The sequence below is a fragment of the Gallus gallus genome, chromosome 2 (genome assembly GCF_016699485.2).
Source record: "Gallus gallus isolate bGalGal1 chromosome 2, bGalGal1.mat.broiler.GRCg7b, whole genome shotgun sequence".
NCBI classification, from domain to species: Eukaryota; Metazoa; Chordata; class Aves; order Galliformes; family Phasianidae; genus Gallus; species Gallus gallus.
Window position 1 is genome coordinate 21,563,871 of NC_052533.1, and position 21,012 is coordinate 21,584,882.

The following is a 21,012-nucleotide window of genomic DNA, read 5'->3' on the forward strand; positions in this document are numbered from 1 at the left end:
GTGGAGATGTCCATCAACATTAAGATGCAAAACAATATAATAATGTAACTCACAATTCTATGACTAATACTGACTTTGAATATAATTCACTAATTCTAGCAACATATAGAAATAGCTACAGAAGAAATTAAGTGTTGGTGAGAGATGACACTGAATAACCTTACTGAGAACAGAAGTTAGGCATGAAGGGTCAGAGTCTGAGCTGGCAGACAGCTGGTCAAGAGAACCTATGATGCTTTCCACATGGAAAATACAGCTGGTGAGCAATCACAAACCCAATACCTACACAAACACACAAAACAACAACAACAAAAAAACCAACCACGTAACAGAACTCAGGGACCATTTTCCATTCTGTCTGTGTAGGGAGAAAAACACCTCCCTGATACAAAACTAATACAGATCTTATAATGGATCATCTCCTAGAGGTGTGAGTGTTATGTTCAAGACATTTTGCTGCTGTCATACAGAAACAAATAACACAAGAAAACTATCATGAACATTCAAAATTACAGCCTTGTCACCAAGATTAAAATTCAAATAAAGGAATGTTTCAGGATTCTGACAATGTCATTAAATGCAATGCATCATCTTAAGGTGCATGAATTTCTCTCATAACTGAATATGCCTGTTTTAACGTAAATACTTTGATGTCTCCAAGTGTCACATGAAGCAGCACATAAGGAGAAGCAGCCACAAGTAAAGCAGAAACCAATATTCTGCAATATCTTATATATATAAATATATATATATATATATGTACACTTGTTGGCTGGACAAAAACTTTTAATCCCAGACTCCTGAAGTTGTTGTTGGCTATGGAAAATCAAGCCTAGGATGACAGCTACTGAATCAGGAACAAAGAACAGGGGAACATTAGCACACAAAGGGCTGAAATGCCATTTCTTACCAGGCAAGGGTCCAGCTCTGAGATGTCTGTCAGCGGACTTCACCTTTCCACTGATTTCCATGGAGCGTGGAACTGGTCCTCAGCCTGGGAGCTGAAAACACTGTTTGGATAACCAGGCACTAGGTTTTCTGTGCGTGTTTTTACCGGATTAAGAAACACTTCAAAAATATACATTTTCAGTGTCAGAGAAACATAAAATATCTGTTGGAAAAAGTGGCTTCTGAACTACAATTAAAAGGCTCCTCTGCCCGTTTCTAATTCAGCAGCGTGTTTGTTAGCAATCATTTATTGAAACAAATGTTGGAATGGTTTACACGTCTCATCATGACTACATGGTCAGGCAGTGCCCACACACAGGACAGCAGAAGGGGTGTGACTCCATGTGTGCACGTGTCAGCCTTTCGCTGTGAACAAGTACAGCGGTGTACACGTTGGTTTTAAGTGTGTTAAAGGGTGAAGAGCTGCATGTTGTTACACATCCAGCTGTGCTTAACGGGAGGCATAACTCGTGAGGCAAATCAGAAAATTAGCCACGCTTGTTCAGAGTAAAGCTGCATTTGCCTCCAACTGGAAATTTCCTCAGCTACCAATCCGGGCCTTGCGTTTACACAGCTGAACGCATCAGTCCCCGCACCTCGCCGCTACGCCACCGCACGGCTCGCGCAGGGCACGGCGGGCACACGGCCAGCGCGGTGAGCGCCTTCCTACCACCGGAGGGAACAGACACAGGCATCTCCCGTCCCTTCGCCTTCCCCGCAGGCTGGGCCCGGCCCCACGCACGAAGCGCTGCCGCTCGCTTCCCTCCCGGCCGTAGCGCGAAGGCAGCGGGCGCAGGGGGCGGGATGCAGCGCGGAGAGGCGCCGCCTTCCCGCCCGCCCGGCACTGCGGGGCTGGAGGCTGAGGAGCCGGAGCGGAGGCGCTGCTCCTCCGGCGGGAGGGCGGAGGTGAGCGGGGCGGACGCGGGAGGGGGTTGCGACCCCGTCGGACGCCTCCGCAGGCCGGCCGTTCCCACCGTCGCCCCGCCACGGCTCCTCTCTGCCCACACCTCTGGGCGGGCCTGGCGGTGACGGGCTCCCCGGAGCCGGTGCGGGCGCGGAGGGTCGGCCCAGAGGCTGGCGGTGGCGGCCCGGCCTGGCTGCCGTGCCCTGGGATGCCCGGGTTTGGAGGCGGCCGGGGCGGAGGTTTGGGAGCGAGGGGCTTCGGCGTCGCCGCTGTGGTCACCGGCAGCGCTGTCGTTACAGCTGGCCGGGCCCCGCCGCGCAACCCGCTCTCCGATGCGCTCACCTGAAGCAGCCGGCCGCCCCGCAGCCGCCTCTCCGCGCCCGAGCTGCCGCAGCGTAAGTGTCCGCCCGGCCTGCGCGGGCCGCTCGCCGCAGCTGTCCCCGGGCTCCGCGTTACGCTGCTGTCCCGAGAGCGGCGCAGAATGCACTTAATCACATCAGCAACTCGTTCAGGTTTTCCGTTCGTTCGGCTTTCTCCTTAAGGGATTGCGCTTCCCAGAGCGGTTCTTCACAGCTGTGTCCCCTTCTGGCTGGCATAGCTCTGTCGTGTTTTCTTAGGCTTATCTAAGGACAAACGTCAAATTTATTTCACTCCTGCTGTTTCTTGTATCCACTAAGGCAGTCGTTTTGTAAAAGGTGGGTTTTCTTGCATTCCGTTCCTGAACAACCCAGATTAGCTACTTATCAGCTTCCCATCTAACTGTTTACAAGTTGATTGCTCAACAACTTGTGGTAAAATCTTTCCAGAGACTGAAGTTAAGCTAACAAGTTTTTGCTTCCTTCGGTCCTCCTCTTTTCTAAGATATGTACTTGTAAACACGTTGCTTCTGTCAGCTCTTCAGGCATCAAGGGTGGATTTCACAAGTGTCTGCTGACTTGAAAATCTTTATCTTATCTTTGTCTTTTAGATTTCCTCATCTTCTGCCTCCCTGCAAGATTAATTTCAGTCTTACACACTCTTACCTCTGAGTTGCTATCGTGCACTGAGTATAGTCCCTTCCCATGATTTCCAGCTCTGGTTTCTATCATCTCTCTGAGCCCAAGAGTCACACCTGTCTGTTCCCTAAGGTTATTTTCATAAAAACATGAATTCTGTTAGTTTATTCCATTCCTCTCATTCTGTTTTCCTTAGAACAGGTGATGATGAAACTGCGGACAGTGTACCAAATCCAGCTCAGCAGAGCAGTTCGTCATGTCCTAATCCTTGGTATCCTCTCTTGTGGATTCTCTGGACAAAAACTGGAAGTAGGCTGCAGTATGTCTGAGTAGTACTCATTGCCCATTATCTCATGGCAGCTCCATTTCTGTTCCTTTAAGTTTCACAGTATATATTCTGTAAGTTTTGTAGTTACCTTCACATCATATGGCATGAACTAAAATGGACCTCTGTAATCATACAATGAATGCATACGTATTCTGTCATATCCAGTTGATGTATATCTCTCAGCTGATCAGAGTACAGCTCTTCTCATTATTTTCCTGGATGTGAACCCACCAGGATACAGGAAATGCTGGTATTTTGGTCATGCGTTGGCTACAATTCAGTTTATGTGGCAAGAAAGATGTCAATGGTTTTTCAGTGTGTAAAAATTAATGAGCTCTACCAGAAAGTTTCACTATTTAGAATCCTTTTGTAGAATATGGATTTTTGTGGTCACTTTAACATATTATTTTTCATCTTTAGAATCTCAGTACAACTTCAGTGAGTTTCTCCCTTTAGTCAGAAACTGAGATGAGAAGTGCCTTCTCAAGTACATTCTCCTAATAGCTCCCTTTATGTCTGTGAAGAACAAAGTTTCTTTTGGTTGTAGGACACTGCGTTCCTAGCCGGTGGGTGGGTGAAGTCCCCCACTGGTTACTGGCACCTTGTATGGTTGCTCAGAAAGAGCTTCATTCTCCTTTATATGTGGTCTGTTGTTCATAGCTCCCAGGAGAGAAGCAACCTGATGTTTTCCCCTAACTCCTTCTTAATGTGCCTTTCCTTATTGCTTCATTAATTTTCAGAGCTTATTCCTATTCTAGAATGCAGAAACCACTTATGTCAGAACTGTGGTTTCATGTGAATGCTTCCTTCCTGAGGGTTGTTTTGTGGTTTTCTTATGTCTTTTTTTTTTTTTTTGGTGCGTGTGTGTGTTTGTTACAGCCTTACTACACCTTTTGACCTCTTTTCTCCAAAATTATAGCAGTATTCCTTTTAAGTTTCTGTGAGCCTTTGCCTCTGTTCCTCTGCAAAGCCTCTCTTACTGCAGTGATAAACTTAAGACTTTCTAACCTTTTGCTACTGTGTGAAATCTATTTCTTTTTGCCATTAACTTTGCATGGAATACATCTCATTTGCTTTTCTTCAGGTTGTATCTCCTCTGTCCAGCCAGAAAATTCAGTTAGGCATATTCATAACCCATGTCCTTGAATTCCTTACCCTTGCATCGGTCATGGTTAAACCATATACATGGCCAGATCTGATAGCTTGACCTAGCTGTGTCATTAGTGATCTCATGAACAGGCCTTGGGAAATTTCTCTTGTTTTTTCTTGCCATTGGATACACGCGGGCAGCTTGTTCCCCAGACTGTAAGGTGAGTAAGTCAGACAGAGATGTCTGAGTTGTGATGGTGGTTTTAACATTCTGCAGTTTTCAGAGTTTTGTATTCGTTCCTGGCCAGTATAGAATACCACAATAAAAGCCAGCATCATTTTTTAATCAAATCCGGCTTTTGTGGACTCTCTGTCCTTATGCCAGTCTCAGGCCGGCTATCTCCACCTCCTAATATTTTATATAGTTCCCCAATTTTCTTTGTATGCTTATTCTCATTATTTCATTGACCATTCACTTCAGAAGCACTAGGTGGTTTTGTGGTTCAACATTTTGAGGCAACAGAAGCTGGAAAAATATCATTCACATCCATCTTTATCTGTGTATTCGCAGATCTGGTTTCATTATTACATAAAGAAGTGGAAGAATGGGGAAGCAGTGATGTCATTACTAAAGTTAGTCAACAAATCAGAGTGCTGTGCTTGGTAGTACAAAAAAACCCCACATTTCTTGTCTCCATAAATGTAACTTTGATAAGTTCCTGTGGCTGAATGGAAATATACACAATATGTATTATTGTCATGAGAAGGATGTACTTCTTGTTTCTTTACGTCTTTAGCAGCCAGGAATAAAAAGGCCTTGAAAGGTCTTTATTCCTAATTAATATACTGTATGGGCAAATGAGAAACCAGCTTTGTTCCTGAATAGGAGGGGAACTGTTAAGGTATTTATTTTTGTTTTTTTTTTTTTTCTCGTGGTCATGTAATGCTCAAAACTCAATCAGGCTGTAATGTGATGCGGAGCTGGCAGATCATCTGCTGAATGTTGTTGCAAAGTAGCTCAGAGGCGTTTAGTATTGAATCCAGTGGTCAGCCTTGGAAAATGTTACTCTCCACTGTCTGAGAGTTCCATTTTTTCCACCATCTGAACTTGAAGGTCATAGATGATGCAGTATTATGTCTGGACCTTACAACTTACTAATAGTACTTCTAATTTGAAACATCTGCCATGTAAGGTCACTCCATCCTTAACCTGAAATGCACCCTGGATCAGAAATGTGTATGTAGATACTTCACTCTTCAAAGGCTTTCAATTCAAGTAGTAAAACTGGCCTAAATTAAACTCATGCTTTTGGATTAGTAAGTCTTAATTCTCTTTGTGCATATATACGTGCTTTCATACGAAAATTTGTTTAAATGTAAATAAGAGTTTCTGTGTGCTGACAGAATTATTGATCTTTGTAGATGACACAATTATTTCACCCTCTTGTCTTTCCTGTAACATTTATTGGGTTTCCCCCCCAAAAAAAGTTGAGATACCGTTTTGAAAACTGTTGTGAGATTCATCATGACAAACTAAGAAACATTATAGAATCATAGAATCACAGAATGGCCTGAGTTGAAAAGGACCTCAAAGATCATCTAATTTCAAATGCCCTGCATGGCCAGGGTCGCCAACCACAAGACAAGGCTGCCCAGAGCCACATCCAGCCTGGCCTTGAATGCCTCCAGGGATGGGGCATCCACAACCTCCTTGGGCAACCTGTTCCAGTGCTTCACCACCCTCTGTGTTAAAAACTTCCTCCTAATATCTAACCTAAACCTCCCCTGTCTTAGTTTAAAACCATTCCCCCTTGTCCTGTCACTATCTACCCATGTAAACAGTCATTTACCACAAGAATAGCATATGTTATATGCAGGATGGATTTTTTATGTTTAGTTCTCATTGCAGTCCTTTTTTAAAACTGTATACGAACATCACTGCAGTATTTTTTTATCCCCTTTCAGAATAGCACTGCACTATAAGTAATTGACTTCTGCCAAAACTGATCATGTTTGCTGTAATGCAGATAACCAGAATACGTAGCTCTCACCACAGTCCGCTTTCGAAACTAAATGAATTATCATCTTAGATTTATAGACAGCAGAACTAAGGTGCCCTATATTTAAGATCAGTAATCCCACACCAAAGTCCCTCTAAATCAGATTTTTATCTTTGGACAGAGCGTGGTATGTGTGTGTAATAAATGCGGGTTTTGGAATGGAAGTCAAGAATTATATGCCGTTCAATAGATCAGTCTATAATGAAGAAATCTAACTTGTTGCCCTCATTTTTGTATTCGTTCATTAATCTCTGACTTCACTGTCTCCCTACAAACATTTTAGAGTCACTAAATCCTTCTGCGTTATGCATTCTTTAACCAGGAAAAGCAGTTGTGCATCTCTATGACTCACTGATTTTAATTTGAGTGATTTTAAAAATATACGTACTTCCTTACACATAGGTTTGGGGTTTTTTTAGGTTTTTTATTTGACTTTTACTTACTTCTGTAACTCTGTTATTAAAACTTTTGATGTTTTGGTGTTCTTCCTTGGATTAGTGACACAACACAAGAAAAGATCTGTTTAGCGCATACTTTATGAAAGAAAAGATAGAACCTGAAAATTAGAACCACGGAATTTGCTTCAGAGTTGTTTGTGGGTTCTGATGGTTGTAAAAATGTCTGATGCTGCTTTTTTTCCTTCTCTTGCTTTCTCTGCTTTTTTTCCAGAAAAAGTCATCGTAGGTTCGGTGTCTCAGAAGTATGGAATCAATCTCTATGATGGGAAGCCCTAAGAACCTCAATGAAACTTTTCTACCAAATGTGGCCAATGGCATCAAGGATGCCAGTAAGATCACAGTAGGCATCATTGGAAGTGGAGACTTTGCAAAATCATTGACCATTCGGCTGATCAGATGTGGGTACCATGTTGTTGTAGGAAGCAGAAACCCCAAACTTGCTGCAGAGTTCTTTCCCCATGTGGTTGACGTCACTCACCATGAAGATGCGGTAACGAAAACAAACATCATTTTTGTAGCTATTCATAGAGAACACTACACGTCTTTGTGGGACCTCAAGCATTTACTCGTCGGTAAAATTCTGGTTGATGTCAGCAACAATACAAGAGTAGACCAATATCCAGACTCCAATGCAGAGTATTTGGCATCGCTTTTCCCAGATTCCCTAGTTGTCAAAGGATTCAATGTTGTTTCAGCTTGGTCACTCCAGTTAGGACCAAAGGATGCCAGCAGACAGGTAAACATTGTGTTTGTATTCATTTGACTTGTTTGTAAGATGAAAAGACAATCATGTACAGAATAAATTATCCCAATTGTGCTCTGGGAGGCCTGTGTGTCTTTATGGATTGCAGAGGAATGTAGATACTAGTTTAGATCAGCTAGCTAACATTTAAATTAGTACAATAAGAGTAGGATCCTAAAGTTTTCTGTAGGAAATATGTTAATTTATGTTCCAATGCTTCAAAGAATGAAGGCAGTCTTTCCCAGTTTATTTTAGTTTGAATGTTGTTTTTTGTGGGGTGAACTGTTGAAAGAGGTGCACAGAAATCTGAGGTCCTGACCCCAAGGCTCGGGAGTCAGCTCTTCTAAAAATGCTTGCATTCAATGTAACCACAGAGAGAATATAACCCATTATTTGGCTTCTGGAATATCCCAATATCATAAATATGAGGAAACAGATGGAAGCACATATGTTCCAAAGTGATCAGTTGTTTGATCCAGAACTGCTTGGGAACATCGTGTTCAAATTCCTTCCTGGTGTATTCCCAAATCCATCCTGCATGTAGAAGGTGCCGCTGTATGTTTTTCTTGCTTTGCTGAAGCAATACAAAGACATGCAAGAGCCCAGTCCTTCACAGCTCTGTGGGCTACAAGGGCTACATGAGAAGTGGTGAGTGTAACATGACTACTGGAGACTACAGAGTTCTCTGGCACTTCAGGCCAATTTTAAGTAGCACGCAATCGATATTGAATTAGCATAATTTTAAAAATAATCTCATTGCACTATTTTTGTTCCCTTTTGGAGCAGCACACCACTATAAAAAATAGACTTCTGTCAAACCTCATCATGTTTTCTGTAATACAGGTGATTGGAAAAATTCTTATATAGAGATTGCACATTTCTCTGCTTTGCATTGTGTTTGTGCTACAGCTGTTTTTGGGTCATCATTTAAGATAATTGTACATTTGAGAGACATGTTTGGAAATGATTTTAGCTGTTGTTTCAGGTTCAGTCCATTCCTATAGGCATTTCAGTATGGGGAGTATGAGACGTTTCAGTGTGTGGATTACCTGTATATGCCACTGTCAGCTCACTGTCAACTTCAAGAAAATGCCAATTTTATTTTGGTTGCTCTGTGGCTAAACAAGCCTGTGTATTTTTACCTTTGCTGGATTTGTGTATAGTGTTGTTTTTATTAAATATTTCTTATAATGGCGATAAATCTGTCAAAGTGATGTACAGTTAGCAGTAGTGTTGCAGTTTTGCCCTGGAGGTTCTTCAGCTGGGGCAGGGGATGAGGGGGCTGTTGCTGTTTAATAGTTGAGGTCTTTTGGGTTTGTTTTGGGTTTGAGCTTTTTATTTCTGTTTTGTTGAGTTAGTTTGGTTTTTAACCTGCCAGTCTTTCTGTGTCTACAATTCACCTGACTTTTCCAACAGGTCTATATATGCAGTAACAATGTTCAGGCTCGCCATCAAGTTACTGAGCTTGCTCGTCAGCTCGGTTTTATTCCTGTTGATTTGGGGGCATTGTCATCTTCAAGAGAGATTGAAAACTTACCTCTGCGACTCTTCACACTGTGGAAGGGGCCTGTAGTGATTGCCATTAGTCTGGCAACGTTTTTCTTCATCTATTCCTTCGTCAGAGATGTAATCCATCCATACATGAGAAATCAACAGAGTGACTTTTACAAGATCCCCATTGAGATTGTCAACAAGACTCTACCAATTGTTGCCATCACGTTACTCTCTCTAGTGTATTTATCAGGACTTATTGCAGCTGCTTATCAGCTTTACTATGGCACTAAGTACAGGCGATTTCCACCTTGGCTGGACAACTGGTTGCAGTGTCGAAAGCAGCTTGGACTGCTCAGTTTTTTCTTTGCGGTGGTGCATGTGGCATACAGCCTTTGCTTACCTATGAGGAGATCAGAGCGATACTTGTTCCTCAATATGGCATATCAACAGGTAAGCTGATCTTTAGCCAAGTAAGCCAAAAATGCCTTGGTTGTACATGTGATACATTAATACAAAATTCATGTTTTCTGCATCTTTTCCACTGTTTTTAGTCACAAAAGAAAAAAAAAGGGGTTGTTTTATGCCTAGGTAATACTTAGTAAGAAGAGAGAGTAAAAGAAGCACCTGTGTACCTTGTATCAAGTTGTGTTCACATTTGTATAATAGGTTGAATCAAGGATATATTCTACTTAAATCTTTGATAACAATATATACAATGAGAATGTAGGCTAGGCAGGATAAGAACAACACCAAAGGAAACTTCTGAGGTAAGTTCCTCTGTGTGTTTTTAAGATGCAGGAGATGTATGTATATGGTAAGTGCATTTACAAATGTGGACAAGTACTTAGAGTAGATATTATTATGATAATATTCATAAAAACATTTATGTTTTTGCAATGAAAATTCTGATACTTTGTAACTTTTTGGACCAGTGGTAAAAATGAGAAACTTCATTAGAAATTCTGCGAATGTCATCTATTACAGGCAGTAGAGATTGACTCAGTTCCCAGGAACAATAACTGGTCTTGCGTAACCTTGAAACAGTCGCTCACAAATCCTTTAGAAGCACTGCTGCTTCTGTCTGTCAGCTTATTGCCACCTTTAAAGGGGCAGAAGAGCAGCTAAAGAAATAAGAGGAAATGATGCTAAATTGTTCCCAAGTGTAAAGAACTAAAACATTGTGGATTCATCCAGTTCATGCTATAGAAGATATGTTTCCAAGGTCTGGAGAATATGATTACTTTTCTACAGTATAGAGTATACACTATAGAGAAATGTAGAACTGCTTGTTTTTACAAGATAATTGTTTTAATGTCATGTTTTCTTTTACCGACTCATCTAGTTTTCCCGCTTAACATATTTTTAATCTAACAAGAGCCAATACCAACAGTGAGGAGATTGTTTTTTCTGTCCAACACATGAGGAAACCTCTGAAATATTTGACCCCATTTTGTAATTGTTCTGTTAGTGTAGACATTTACTCAGCAAAACAGCTGTTGATGCTTTTAATATTCTGGAGAATGAAGTGTTTCCTTTCTGCTCCTTCATCAGGTTCACGCCAATGTCGAAAATTCTTGGAATGAAGAAGAAGTGTGGCGAATTGAAATGTATATCTCTTTTGGAATAATGAGTCTTGGGTTGCTTTCTTTGCTGGCAGTAACTTCTATCCCTTCAGTCAACAGTGCCTTAAACTGGAGGGAGTTCAGTTTTATTCAGGTGTGTTACTCTCAAAATAATAGATTTTTGTTGCTAACATGAATTTCTTTTTAATGATAATTATGACTGTTATGAAAAGCACTTTGCAACATGATCAGAGTATGTTGTTTTTTCTATCTAGTAAGTTAATAAGAGCAACATATCCTTACTCAGCAAATAGATAAACATGTAGGCAAATTCAGCATTTTATAAGTGTCAAAATAGGAATTTGCCTTTTACTCATGTTGGCATTGAAGAATCAATGCAGATGAGACTAAATGAGCATAGATCTATAAATTCCTTTTCCACTGTTAGAATTTATTTCTAAGTTCTAATTAGATGAAGCTGCACAGACTCACTAAAAGCAGTGATACTGATGTGATGGAAAGATGAACATAGATGAACTCAACTGTAAAACGGAAGTCTTGTCTTGAAGAATCCTAAATCATAAAGCCGATAAAAAATACCCTTAGGGGTATAGGCAGTAAAAGGGATGCCAGGACCTGGAAAAGCTACTGCTTTTAATAAACAAAACTGCATATCTTCCTAATGGGAATTTTTACCTAATGAGAATAATGCAGCTGAGAAATGTATTAATTCCCACACAGTGTAGAGCAAGCAAAACTGAATTAATAACACCACGGCTGTCAAAGTACCGTTCCCCAGACAGAACTGTTTATTCTGACTCACCATTTTGAGCCTTCACAGGATGTAAATACTCATTTTGTACTGTTGAAACATTCCTGCCATCCAGAGTTCTCTGTGTGCGGATAACAGTACTGCTGTTGTGTGACATAAAACTTCAGTGTAAAAGGGAAAAATACGTATTTGGTCAAGAGGTCATGACTTTCAGCCATAGACCAAGAATTTGTATCTAATTTTTCCTTATACAGATTTCCAGATCTCAGGCTTGTGTGATTTAGTCAAAACCCACACACAATAATTACATAATTACATGCCTACAAAGGCATTTTTGTTTGTTTTGTATTTTCTGTAGTTATTTGCACTGTAATTGAAGGCAAAATAATTCAAATTTTAATTATGAACTTTAACAGATTATCTCTCAGTGTTTTGACAAATTGGGAACAAGTTGTTCCCTCTGAAGGGATGTTGTAGTTGATTCTGTATTGCATGCTCAAGAGAATTAGTAGAGATAATTATGATCATTTGCCATTTTTAATTGCAAAGAAAAAAAATGAAATACTAAAATTTCCTTGAAGTTAATGACCATTATGTGGTACTTTAATTTATCAGTAACAAATCTCAGGATATAAGTTATTCTTCAGGGTAGTTACTATTCCTTTGAAAAAGCTGCTTGCTTCATTCAGTCAGAAAAGAAACTTTCAGTGATCCCCCACTCAAGTAAAAGGAGTTTGCATTTCTGTAAGTTAGCAGGATGAGCACTGAAACTACAGCCTATCATCTCGGTGTTGTTTTTCTTTTTTTCAGCTGGGGAAATCAGTATGTCTCTAGCTTTAGTCCTGATTCATGAGATGATCTGCCAAAATAGTTGCTGAAGCTCTGTTTTGTGTCAGATTCACAGATGAAGTCAGGCAGTCAGTCTCTCACCTCAGCATTTCTCAAAGAACCACACACTATTGCTTACTCATCTTAGTAGGTACAGTTTGGTCAAAACAAGAATGTGACCTCCTCTTGGGAGCATTACCACTAAAATGTACTCAATCCTGGAGTCTCCTGGCAAAATCTGTGTTTGGACTTAGCAAGTTATTTACATACACAAGCGCAGACAGTTTTCTAACCCTGCTGCAATAGAACAAGCTCTGAATAGTATCACCCTTATGTACAGTGGTACAGACCTCTATAGTTTTTCTTATACTATAGAGAATCCCCATTACTGAATTTTGTTGCCCAGAAATCATGGTTGTCTTTGATATCCTAAATTATTTTGGAGATGCTTCCATCTTACCTAGCCTGATTTCACAACACAAGTGACAGCAGCTCCAGAAATTCCAGCCTTAGGAACCAAAGCAATTCCCAGCAGCCATTCTAGAGCATGGTAAGAATGTAGTTGGCTTACATTACTTACAGTTTGTACAAACATTATTTTCATTTTGGTTTTGACTATAGCCTATAGATACTAGTGCTTTAAATCAGTGTTTAATTCAGTCTGTAGTTTTCAGAATGTGAACTTAAAACCACATAATGATAATTTAAAATAATGCATAGCTATGACATTATAATGCAATGTCTAAAAGAAATGTTAAAACGATGGGTTAGACTTAATCTGATGAAGGACCAAGAACTGTTTTCTCACCTTTTTTCCCCAACTTCTCTTTTTTTAAAGTCTACACTTGGATACGTTGCTCTGCTCATAAGTACTTTCCATGTACTGATTTATGGATGGAAAAGAGCTTTTGAAGAAGAATATTACAGATTTTACACACCGCCAAATTTTGTTCTTGCCCTTGTACTGCCTTCCATTGTAATTCTAGGTAAGATCATATTCCTTCTGCCATGCGTAAGTAGGAAACTAAGGAGAATTAGAAGAGGATGGGAGAAAAGCCATGCAATAGAAGAAACAAGTGGGTCCGTTCCACATTTCTCTCCAGAAAGAATAACTGTGATGTGATGGTAGACTTCTATTTGTTAGTACTATTGCAGATGTTTGGGTTTTTCTTTACTGTGTATTTTGTTTGGTTTGTTTTTTATTTCATAAACTTGTATTTTCAGGAGTTTATGTAATGTATGTGTAAAGTCAGTGTGGACTTGCTTGGCATACATACAAGCCCTCAATGGAATTATGAGAAATTTATAACTAGGAAATTACTATTTCAGATAATTACACGAATACTTTGTTTAGAATTACAGAGGGCAGATAATCATGAAATCAGATTTTTGTAATGCTCCTTTGCACCGTTGTATCACAACAATATTTCATTATAACGATGCTTTTGAGATATTTCTTTGACTCAGAGAGTGTGTCAGAGTGCTATGTCTTAATACCATACTTTACCACATCTGTCATTTAAACCACACTCTGGGCTACTGAGTTCAGAATATTGACTAATAGAGTTAATAATTTAGGAAACATTCAGATTTTGAAGCAACTGAAATTAATTTGTAATGATGTGTTGCACGTGTACAGTGTATTTATTTTTGTGGTTTTACAGTATTCCATGATTTGAATATGCAAAACCAATTTCAGTTGTGGCCTAATTATACATCTTGTAAGCAGACGGTATTGTACTTTGTGGGACTTTTTAAACAGAATCACATCGAATTTTAAACCTTAGCATCTCTTTATTTCTGTGGGTCACATAATGAGAAATCAAAGCATTATTATACATGAGCAGAAAGACTTGCAGATACATATGCAAGCAACTACTTTTTGATGTAATAATTATTTTAAAATACCAGAAAATACTTCAAAACAAAAATACTGAGAAATCTGTGACAATAGAAATCCATTTTCACTGTGAAACTTCCAACATGTTGGTACAACAGGGAAGCATCACATTACTCATGTTCTGTATGTTTTTACACTGGAGTTTCAGTTATATATGAATGTCCCACAATCTATCTTACAGTCTTGGTATCATTTTGTGTAAATACAATCTTCTATTTTTATATATAGTCTTACTTTTACAGCAGATGTTTCTGGGATATGCCTGAATTTTTGAGGAACAAAATTATTATTCTCAAACTTAAAAATGAGATTTTACCTCTAAGACTTGACATTTGTGTCTTCTGTGGGATTCAGAAGAACATTCAAAATGATTTATTACTACTACTTTGTCAGGTTTTACTCTAACAAAATAGCTAAACCCAATTTATGTACCTTCAGGCTACTCTTAATTAGCAAAACCTTTATTTTAATGAATGAGAATTGGTCCAAATTTTCCTTGGATATATGAAATTATATTTTTCTTAACTATTTTTGCACTGAATCTCTGAGTTTCTTAGCTGAATCTTCACTTACTATTTCTTTGCAAGGATTTGTCATCAGTATGATACCTGTCAGAAATATATTGTACTTAAGTTGAATTTATCCTTAAATACCATCAATCCTTTGAATCTCAGTACTTCTATAATGAAACCAACAGCTCCATGGAAATAGAATCTGTAATCAAATTCTGCTCCCAGTTACACTAGCCTAAATCTAAAGAGTTTGTTAGTTGTTCTTAATTTCATTTCAGACTCAAAAGTGTACTACAATTTTATTTTGATTGTAGTATCTGTATTCTCCAAACATCAATTCTGTGTACGTTCAGGGTTTGTTGTAAATCAAGAGACAGCTGGACCTTTTTAATTCCAAGCACGTTCACCAAGGTAATAACGTTACTGTCCTATTTCCAATATGCAGCTATTTCAGTGACAAATGTGATACACGAGCCCAATACTGTTTTATCAAATGAGATATTAAGCAAAAAAACTGTTATTACTACATGTAGAGAGGAGCCTAAGCTGGTAGGAATCCAATTTTCTCATAAAAATGGAGAACAAATGTCATTTACAACTGCTAACTTACTTTGCCTGTGTGTAAATGCATTTCAGTACAGAAAGCTGTATATTTTTGGAAGGCTTGCAGAGTTACCTGTAACTGAATTTCCTAGCCAGTGTTTCTTATTCCGTTATTACAGATGGAAACTAAAGAAAGCTTAGGCATTTTTGCTCCACTGCTTTAAAGAAATTTAATTACAGAATTAGCATAAATAGTTCAACTGATACAACTATTCTCTTGGTTCTAATTACTCACATACACAGGTGTTTGCAGGAATATTTCCTTGTGAGTTGTCTGAAAGGCAGTTAATCTTCACAAACCCGTGGTATTGTTTGTGTAGAGCTATTTCAACTCTTTGTTATTAATTTCATGCTAGAGAAAACAGCATGTATGACTGACATTAAAATACACAAAGTCTTGGAGAATTGTAATGAGATAAACACTGTGCTATGTTCTGTCCCAGTTCTGTGCGTGAAACCTAATTAAAGTCACTGGAATTGAACAGTATAACTGAAAGTAGAATTTCCTACCTTTGAACAAATTTAGGGAAGAAACCATTACTGTTGACAATTTCCAAATTAAATATGCTGCCATTATTTTTATAGTAATTATACACTTCCATAGGATATATAATTATCATTCATATCTAATTCTTGTTTGATGCAGTAGTGACAACATTGCAGAACTGTGCTAGTTGAACACTAGGTCAAAGTCAATATATGCTGTAATATATCACGCAGCCACTCACTGTGCATACAGAAATGTATTTGCCCTCTTTCCTATGCAAAGTTATTTCATCATTAGACTTCTCCAAGAATGTTAAAACTGGTAAATTTTGAACTGACAGAAGTGTCTGAAGGGAATAGTAATGTGTTGTTCCTTTCTTCAAACTACGTGTATTGAAAATCAAAAATGTGATTTAATTTTACTTGAAAGGTTGAAATACTGAAGTATTAATAAATAGATGATATTTTTAGATACAATATGCGAAGACATTTTGTTAAGTATTTGTGCTGTCATATGACATACAGTTTCCAGTTAGGCCGTGTATTTATTTCTAACTGGAATAACAAGATGACTTGTTATTTAATCTTGTGTAGTGTTCTTTATTGTAAGGACCAATTCACTCTGACAAGACACTGTAAGTCTGAAAATAAAATGACACTCATGCATTTATTACACATGCATATGTTCAGTCACATCAGGAAACTATTCATGTGATTAATTACATTGGTTTCTGTGGGAGAACTTAAGTAAGGAGTTATTGGAAAGACACCTGAGGCTAAAAGTTCAGTTTCAGTTGCCTAAATATACTCACATAAAATCATTTAGACCCTTCAGTTATTTAGGAGAATATACGTGTATTTTGAGGAATGGGCTGCTATAAAAGTGTTTTCTCTGTAACATTATATAAATCGTTTACTGATGGTAGGGATGCCCTGCCTAATGTGAAAATAACCTTCACTTCTCTTAATTACTGTTAAATAAAATACCGCTTAATATAGGATGCAGAGCTTTACGTACTATGTTAGAAAATAGAAACATGTATGGATTTAGCCACAGGATGTTTGTTTTCTATGGATGTGAAGGTATTTCTTAACATTGTTTAAAATGCAGTTCTATTCCATATTCCATATTCGTCTTTAATTTTATATTACAATTCCATTAACTGTGACAACTATGTACAAGTTAATTAAGTCCTCATGTTTTTGAATTATTTAGAGACTAATTGTTTTGAAATTCAGTTTTGCAAGTTGTTTGCATACGTAGCTTGTGGTAATAGTTATTGTGAATTGGTGCCACATTTACCTTTTTGTTCCAGCCTTGTGCATAAGGTGATGTGCCAACATGAAACAGAAAGTACATTTGTATTTTTATTTGGCATTAATTGGTTATAAAATATTGTATGTGTCTATATGCAGTTAGCTATACATGCTGCCCAACTAGCACTAAGGGAAATTAATGATTAATTTAAGGCAAAAAATTCCCAAGTGAATGTAGATTTCACAGATATGACTATAGTTAGGAAACAGTTTTCCTCTGAATGTTATAAAATCAAAGTTAGATATATCAACTGCATAAAGATTAGATAGATTGAGTTTTTAAGTGCAGTATTTTCAGCTGTAGCAGTGAATTTATGCAGTGGTAGTAGATGCATATGCATAGTTCCTTTCAGATAGTACATCTCTTATTGCACAAGTTTTGGATTTCTTGGATGTTCATTTGGTAGTATTTTCTATAAATGTAATAAGTAAAGTTGCAGTATTGATATTGTATCGTTACATGATACTGCTTGAGTTAATTAGATTGCAGCCTATAAAACAAGCGACACACAGAACTGGCCTGAACAGTGATCTTTATCATTATATATTGTTTTTCATGCCTCGCTGGCATTGTCTTGCAGTGAACATAGCTTGTCTCCCATATGCAATATTTTCCTGGTATTCTCTTTGTAGTTGTTTGTCAGTTTTTTTGTGCTGTCTCTCTGAACAGGGCTATTATAAAATATTAGTAAAACGCTTTTACCTATTTTTCCATAGACTCTGATTTACACAAAAATCAATAAAAAGTTAATGTCAGGTATTTGGCTTTCTCTTCTGTGCTTATGCATAATAAAATTCAGTTTGCTTTCCTTTATAATACATGTGTACTCTCATTAACAGTTTTTCTAAGAGACAGAACTTGAATGGAAATTCATAGTAAAATTCTAAAGAACAATTTGTTTCTTTTACAACACATTTATAGAACCACTTCCCTTATCTGATTGTAATGTACTCTTCATGTTTTCAGGGCACAAAAAGACACTACAGTACTATCAGTATTGTTATTCGTAAAACATCTCTGTCAAAATTGAGACTGATGAGCACAAGTAAGTTTGGCAGGGGGAGACATTCTTCATGTTTGGCTGTTCATGTGAGAAAGCATTACTGTTTAAATGAGAAAAACAAGTGAACCACTTTGCAGTTCTTCACTTTGAAAGTATACACCTTTTTTTCCTAGGAGGCCTATGCCAATATAAGAGGAAAGAGGAAGATAATACATATGAGGTGAAACCCTGCTTAAGTAGAGGTCAGCAGCATAAACAGTTCTGAATTCAGAGAAATCAAGATGCACAAGTCAGTGAAGCCATCGTGATTCACATTGCTTCCATATTAAGTAGCATAGCTTTCCTGTACTCTCAAACAAAGCCATTCCCTAGAAGCAACAGAGGTTAAATATGTTTAAAAATCAAAATATTTTATATCTATTTGTGTCCTGCCTCTCATAAAAATAACTTTTTCATCCTAGGGATCTGTCGTTTCTGAGCTGCTTTAAAATCTTGCTGTGTTTCTGTACATCACAGTGCTCGTTTTTCTCAGTGTTGTTAGTACATTAGCAGCTGGGAACCCTGAATTATATATTTGTCCAACTTAAACTGTGGAAAAATGTAAGTTCTGTCTACTGTGACTTACTCCAGTTCCTGTTAATAACAGATCAGATGGAGGTCCTCATCAAATCTACAGCACCTAGTGACATAAACACTGCATTGTGATAGATAGGCAGGTAAATTCAGATGCTTCAAATTTTGTTGACTTTACAGATTTGAGTATTGCCAACCACTTTGCTTGTTGTTTTGTTTTCTTCTGTGAATGTCAAACATAGGAAGTCTGGCAGTGCAGTACTGCAGCTTCCCATTGGCCTTCTTTTTCCTCATTCTACTGATCAACACAAGAAACAAGAATGAAAAAGAAGACAAGAACTCAACCATCTGATTCTTAGAGTCTCATTTCTGTATTGTAAGGAGCTTGGTGTTGTACTTGATATGCAGCATAGACTGCTTTGAAAAATCCTACAGGTTCTGTACAGCCAAGAAGAGGACATCACATGGCTATGGCAGAAGACCCCCTGATGCAGCACAAGGAAAGGTGTATCCTTTGTAGAATATATTCTTTCAAAAACTTACAACTTAATTTGTAAAAAAAGCACATAAAGATTGTGAGTGAAAATAATTCACTCAGCAAAGTCAGGAGGAGGTTCATGGCAGACCTAGGTACAGAACTTTAATCTTCTAAAGCACAGCAATCCCACACATTTGAATACACAGTCCTGTGGTTTTATGTAATTGAAGTCTACCTCAACAAACAAAATTGCTGACATTTCACAACAAAATAATGTCTTCAATTAAAACAGAAATATAAATTGTTTACTTTTAAAGTATATTTTGCTAGCATTTGTAAGGTTTAGTTGTTAACAATTGGGAATTAATACTCTCAGGAGTAAGGTACTCCGGTCTTCATGTCTCAAATGTTACTTGTTCCCAATGGAAACAGTAGATGTGATGAAAAACAATGGAAGCCTGTTGTTTGAGTTAGAAAACTGTTAAGTAAATATTTTCACAGTTGACTGCAGGCTTTTTAGAATGGACATTTGCCAGTTCGCAGAGGCAGCAGAATCCCTGTAAGTCAAACTTGCATAATGTAGCTTCTACCCAAATTCTTCTTCATTTATGAAGAAGATTTACAGTGAGCAAATGAACATTTGCAGTATGATCTTTGGAACATTCAGCCAACAAATGGCACATGACCTAAGCTTATAATTTACAGACTACGTTGCTCAATTTAGGCACATTCTCATTATGCTTGCCACTCAAAGCAGCAGAACTTAAAACCACTTAAGCCACAATAAATGTAAATTCTAGCTTTTTTTTTTTTTTTTCCCCCATGAGCCTTAAAACTGGTTGAGTGTGTACACCTTCAGTAAGTATCTGGGCATGATGCAAAAAAATGTATAATTGCAGACCTGTAGGCATTGTCGTTATGATTAATTTCAAATAATAAATAAATCTTGCTTCATCCCTTGTCAGCCTAGATATTAGACCTAGCTGAGAATATATTAAAAATAGCAAATTTTTAAGTAAAATATGGAAGGGCTAGTAAAATGGATAAAGGGAGATGAGTGTAAATGGATGGAGGAAAAGCATCAACCAGTAGCTCCAGGACTGGTTGCTGCGTTGTCATATTAAGTGAATGCACTGTCGTGTTCTACAGGTCCTGTCACTGTATGTCACCTGTGTTGCTATGAATGCAGCTTGTGAGATTTGGGATGTCAAAGTGGTCACTGCATTTTCCAAATTTAATTATAAGTTTATGCTTTGTTGTGTTTTTGCTATCATTTTGAAGTTGTTTCAGGATATATTATTCAAGATAAACTGTCACAAAATACAGAGTGTGGATGGGTACTTGAGGTATTTACAGAATCATAAAATATAGCTAGTTGGAAGAGACCCACAAGGATCACTGAGTCCACCTCCTGGCTCCACACAGCATCTCCCAAAATCCAAACCCTGTGTCCAGATGCCTTTTGAACTCTGATGGCTTGGGGCCTTGCCCTCTGACCTGGGCAGCCTGTTCCATGCCCACCGCCCTCTGGTGCAGACTCTTTCCCTAACTCCCAGCTCCCCCTGCCCTGACACAGCTCCACGCCATTTCCTCGGGCCCTGCTGCTGTCACACAGAGCAGAGTTCAGCTCCGCTCTCTGTGAGGAGCTGTGGCTGCCATGAGGCCTCCCCTCAGCTCCTCTGCTCTGGGCTGAGCTAAATCCAGGGACCTCAGCTGCTCCTGGAGTATCTTGTGCTCTAGAACTTTCAGCACCTTTGTAGCCCACCTTTGGACACTTTGGAACAGTTTCATGTCTTATATTGTAGCAGGCCCCAGTGCTGGAGGTGAGGCCATGCAGCACAGAGCAGAGCAGTGGGACCACCCCTCCCCTCACCCACTTGCAGTGCTGGGCCTGCTGCACTGCTTGGTACAGCTGGACCTGCTGGCTGCCAGGGCACACTGCTGCCTCATGTTCTCAAT

At 38.6% G+C, this 21,012-nt stretch overlaps 1 protein-coding gene across 4 annotated transcripts; it reads left to right on the top strand.

The window, feature by feature from the left end:
• Positions 1–1,788: 1,788 nt before the first annotated feature.
• On the top strand, positions 1,789–17,815 carry STEAP2 (STEAP2 metalloreductase). Of its 4 annotated transcripts, none has more exons than XM_040693306.2 (6): positions 1,789–1,854; positions 2,152–2,547; positions 6,994–7,518; positions 8,941–9,468; positions 10,570–10,734; positions 13,019–17,815. In XM_040693306.2, the coding sequence occupies exons 3-6, from the start codon at positions 7,027–7,029 to the stop codon at positions 13,301–13,303; spliced, it is 1,470 nt and encodes a 489-aa protein (XP_040549240.1). In that variant the 5' UTR covers positions 1,789–1,854; positions 2,152–2,547; positions 6,994–7,026; the 3' UTR covers positions 13,304–17,815. The 4 variants fall into 4 exon arrangements, with proteins under 4 accessions (XP_040549240.1, XP_015137453.1, XP_004939332.1 ...); XM_015281967.4 differs by having other exon boundaries at positions 2,152–2,247; XM_004939275.5 differs by lacking the exon at positions 2,152–2,547.
• Positions 17,816–21,012: the final 3,197 nt, after the last annotated feature.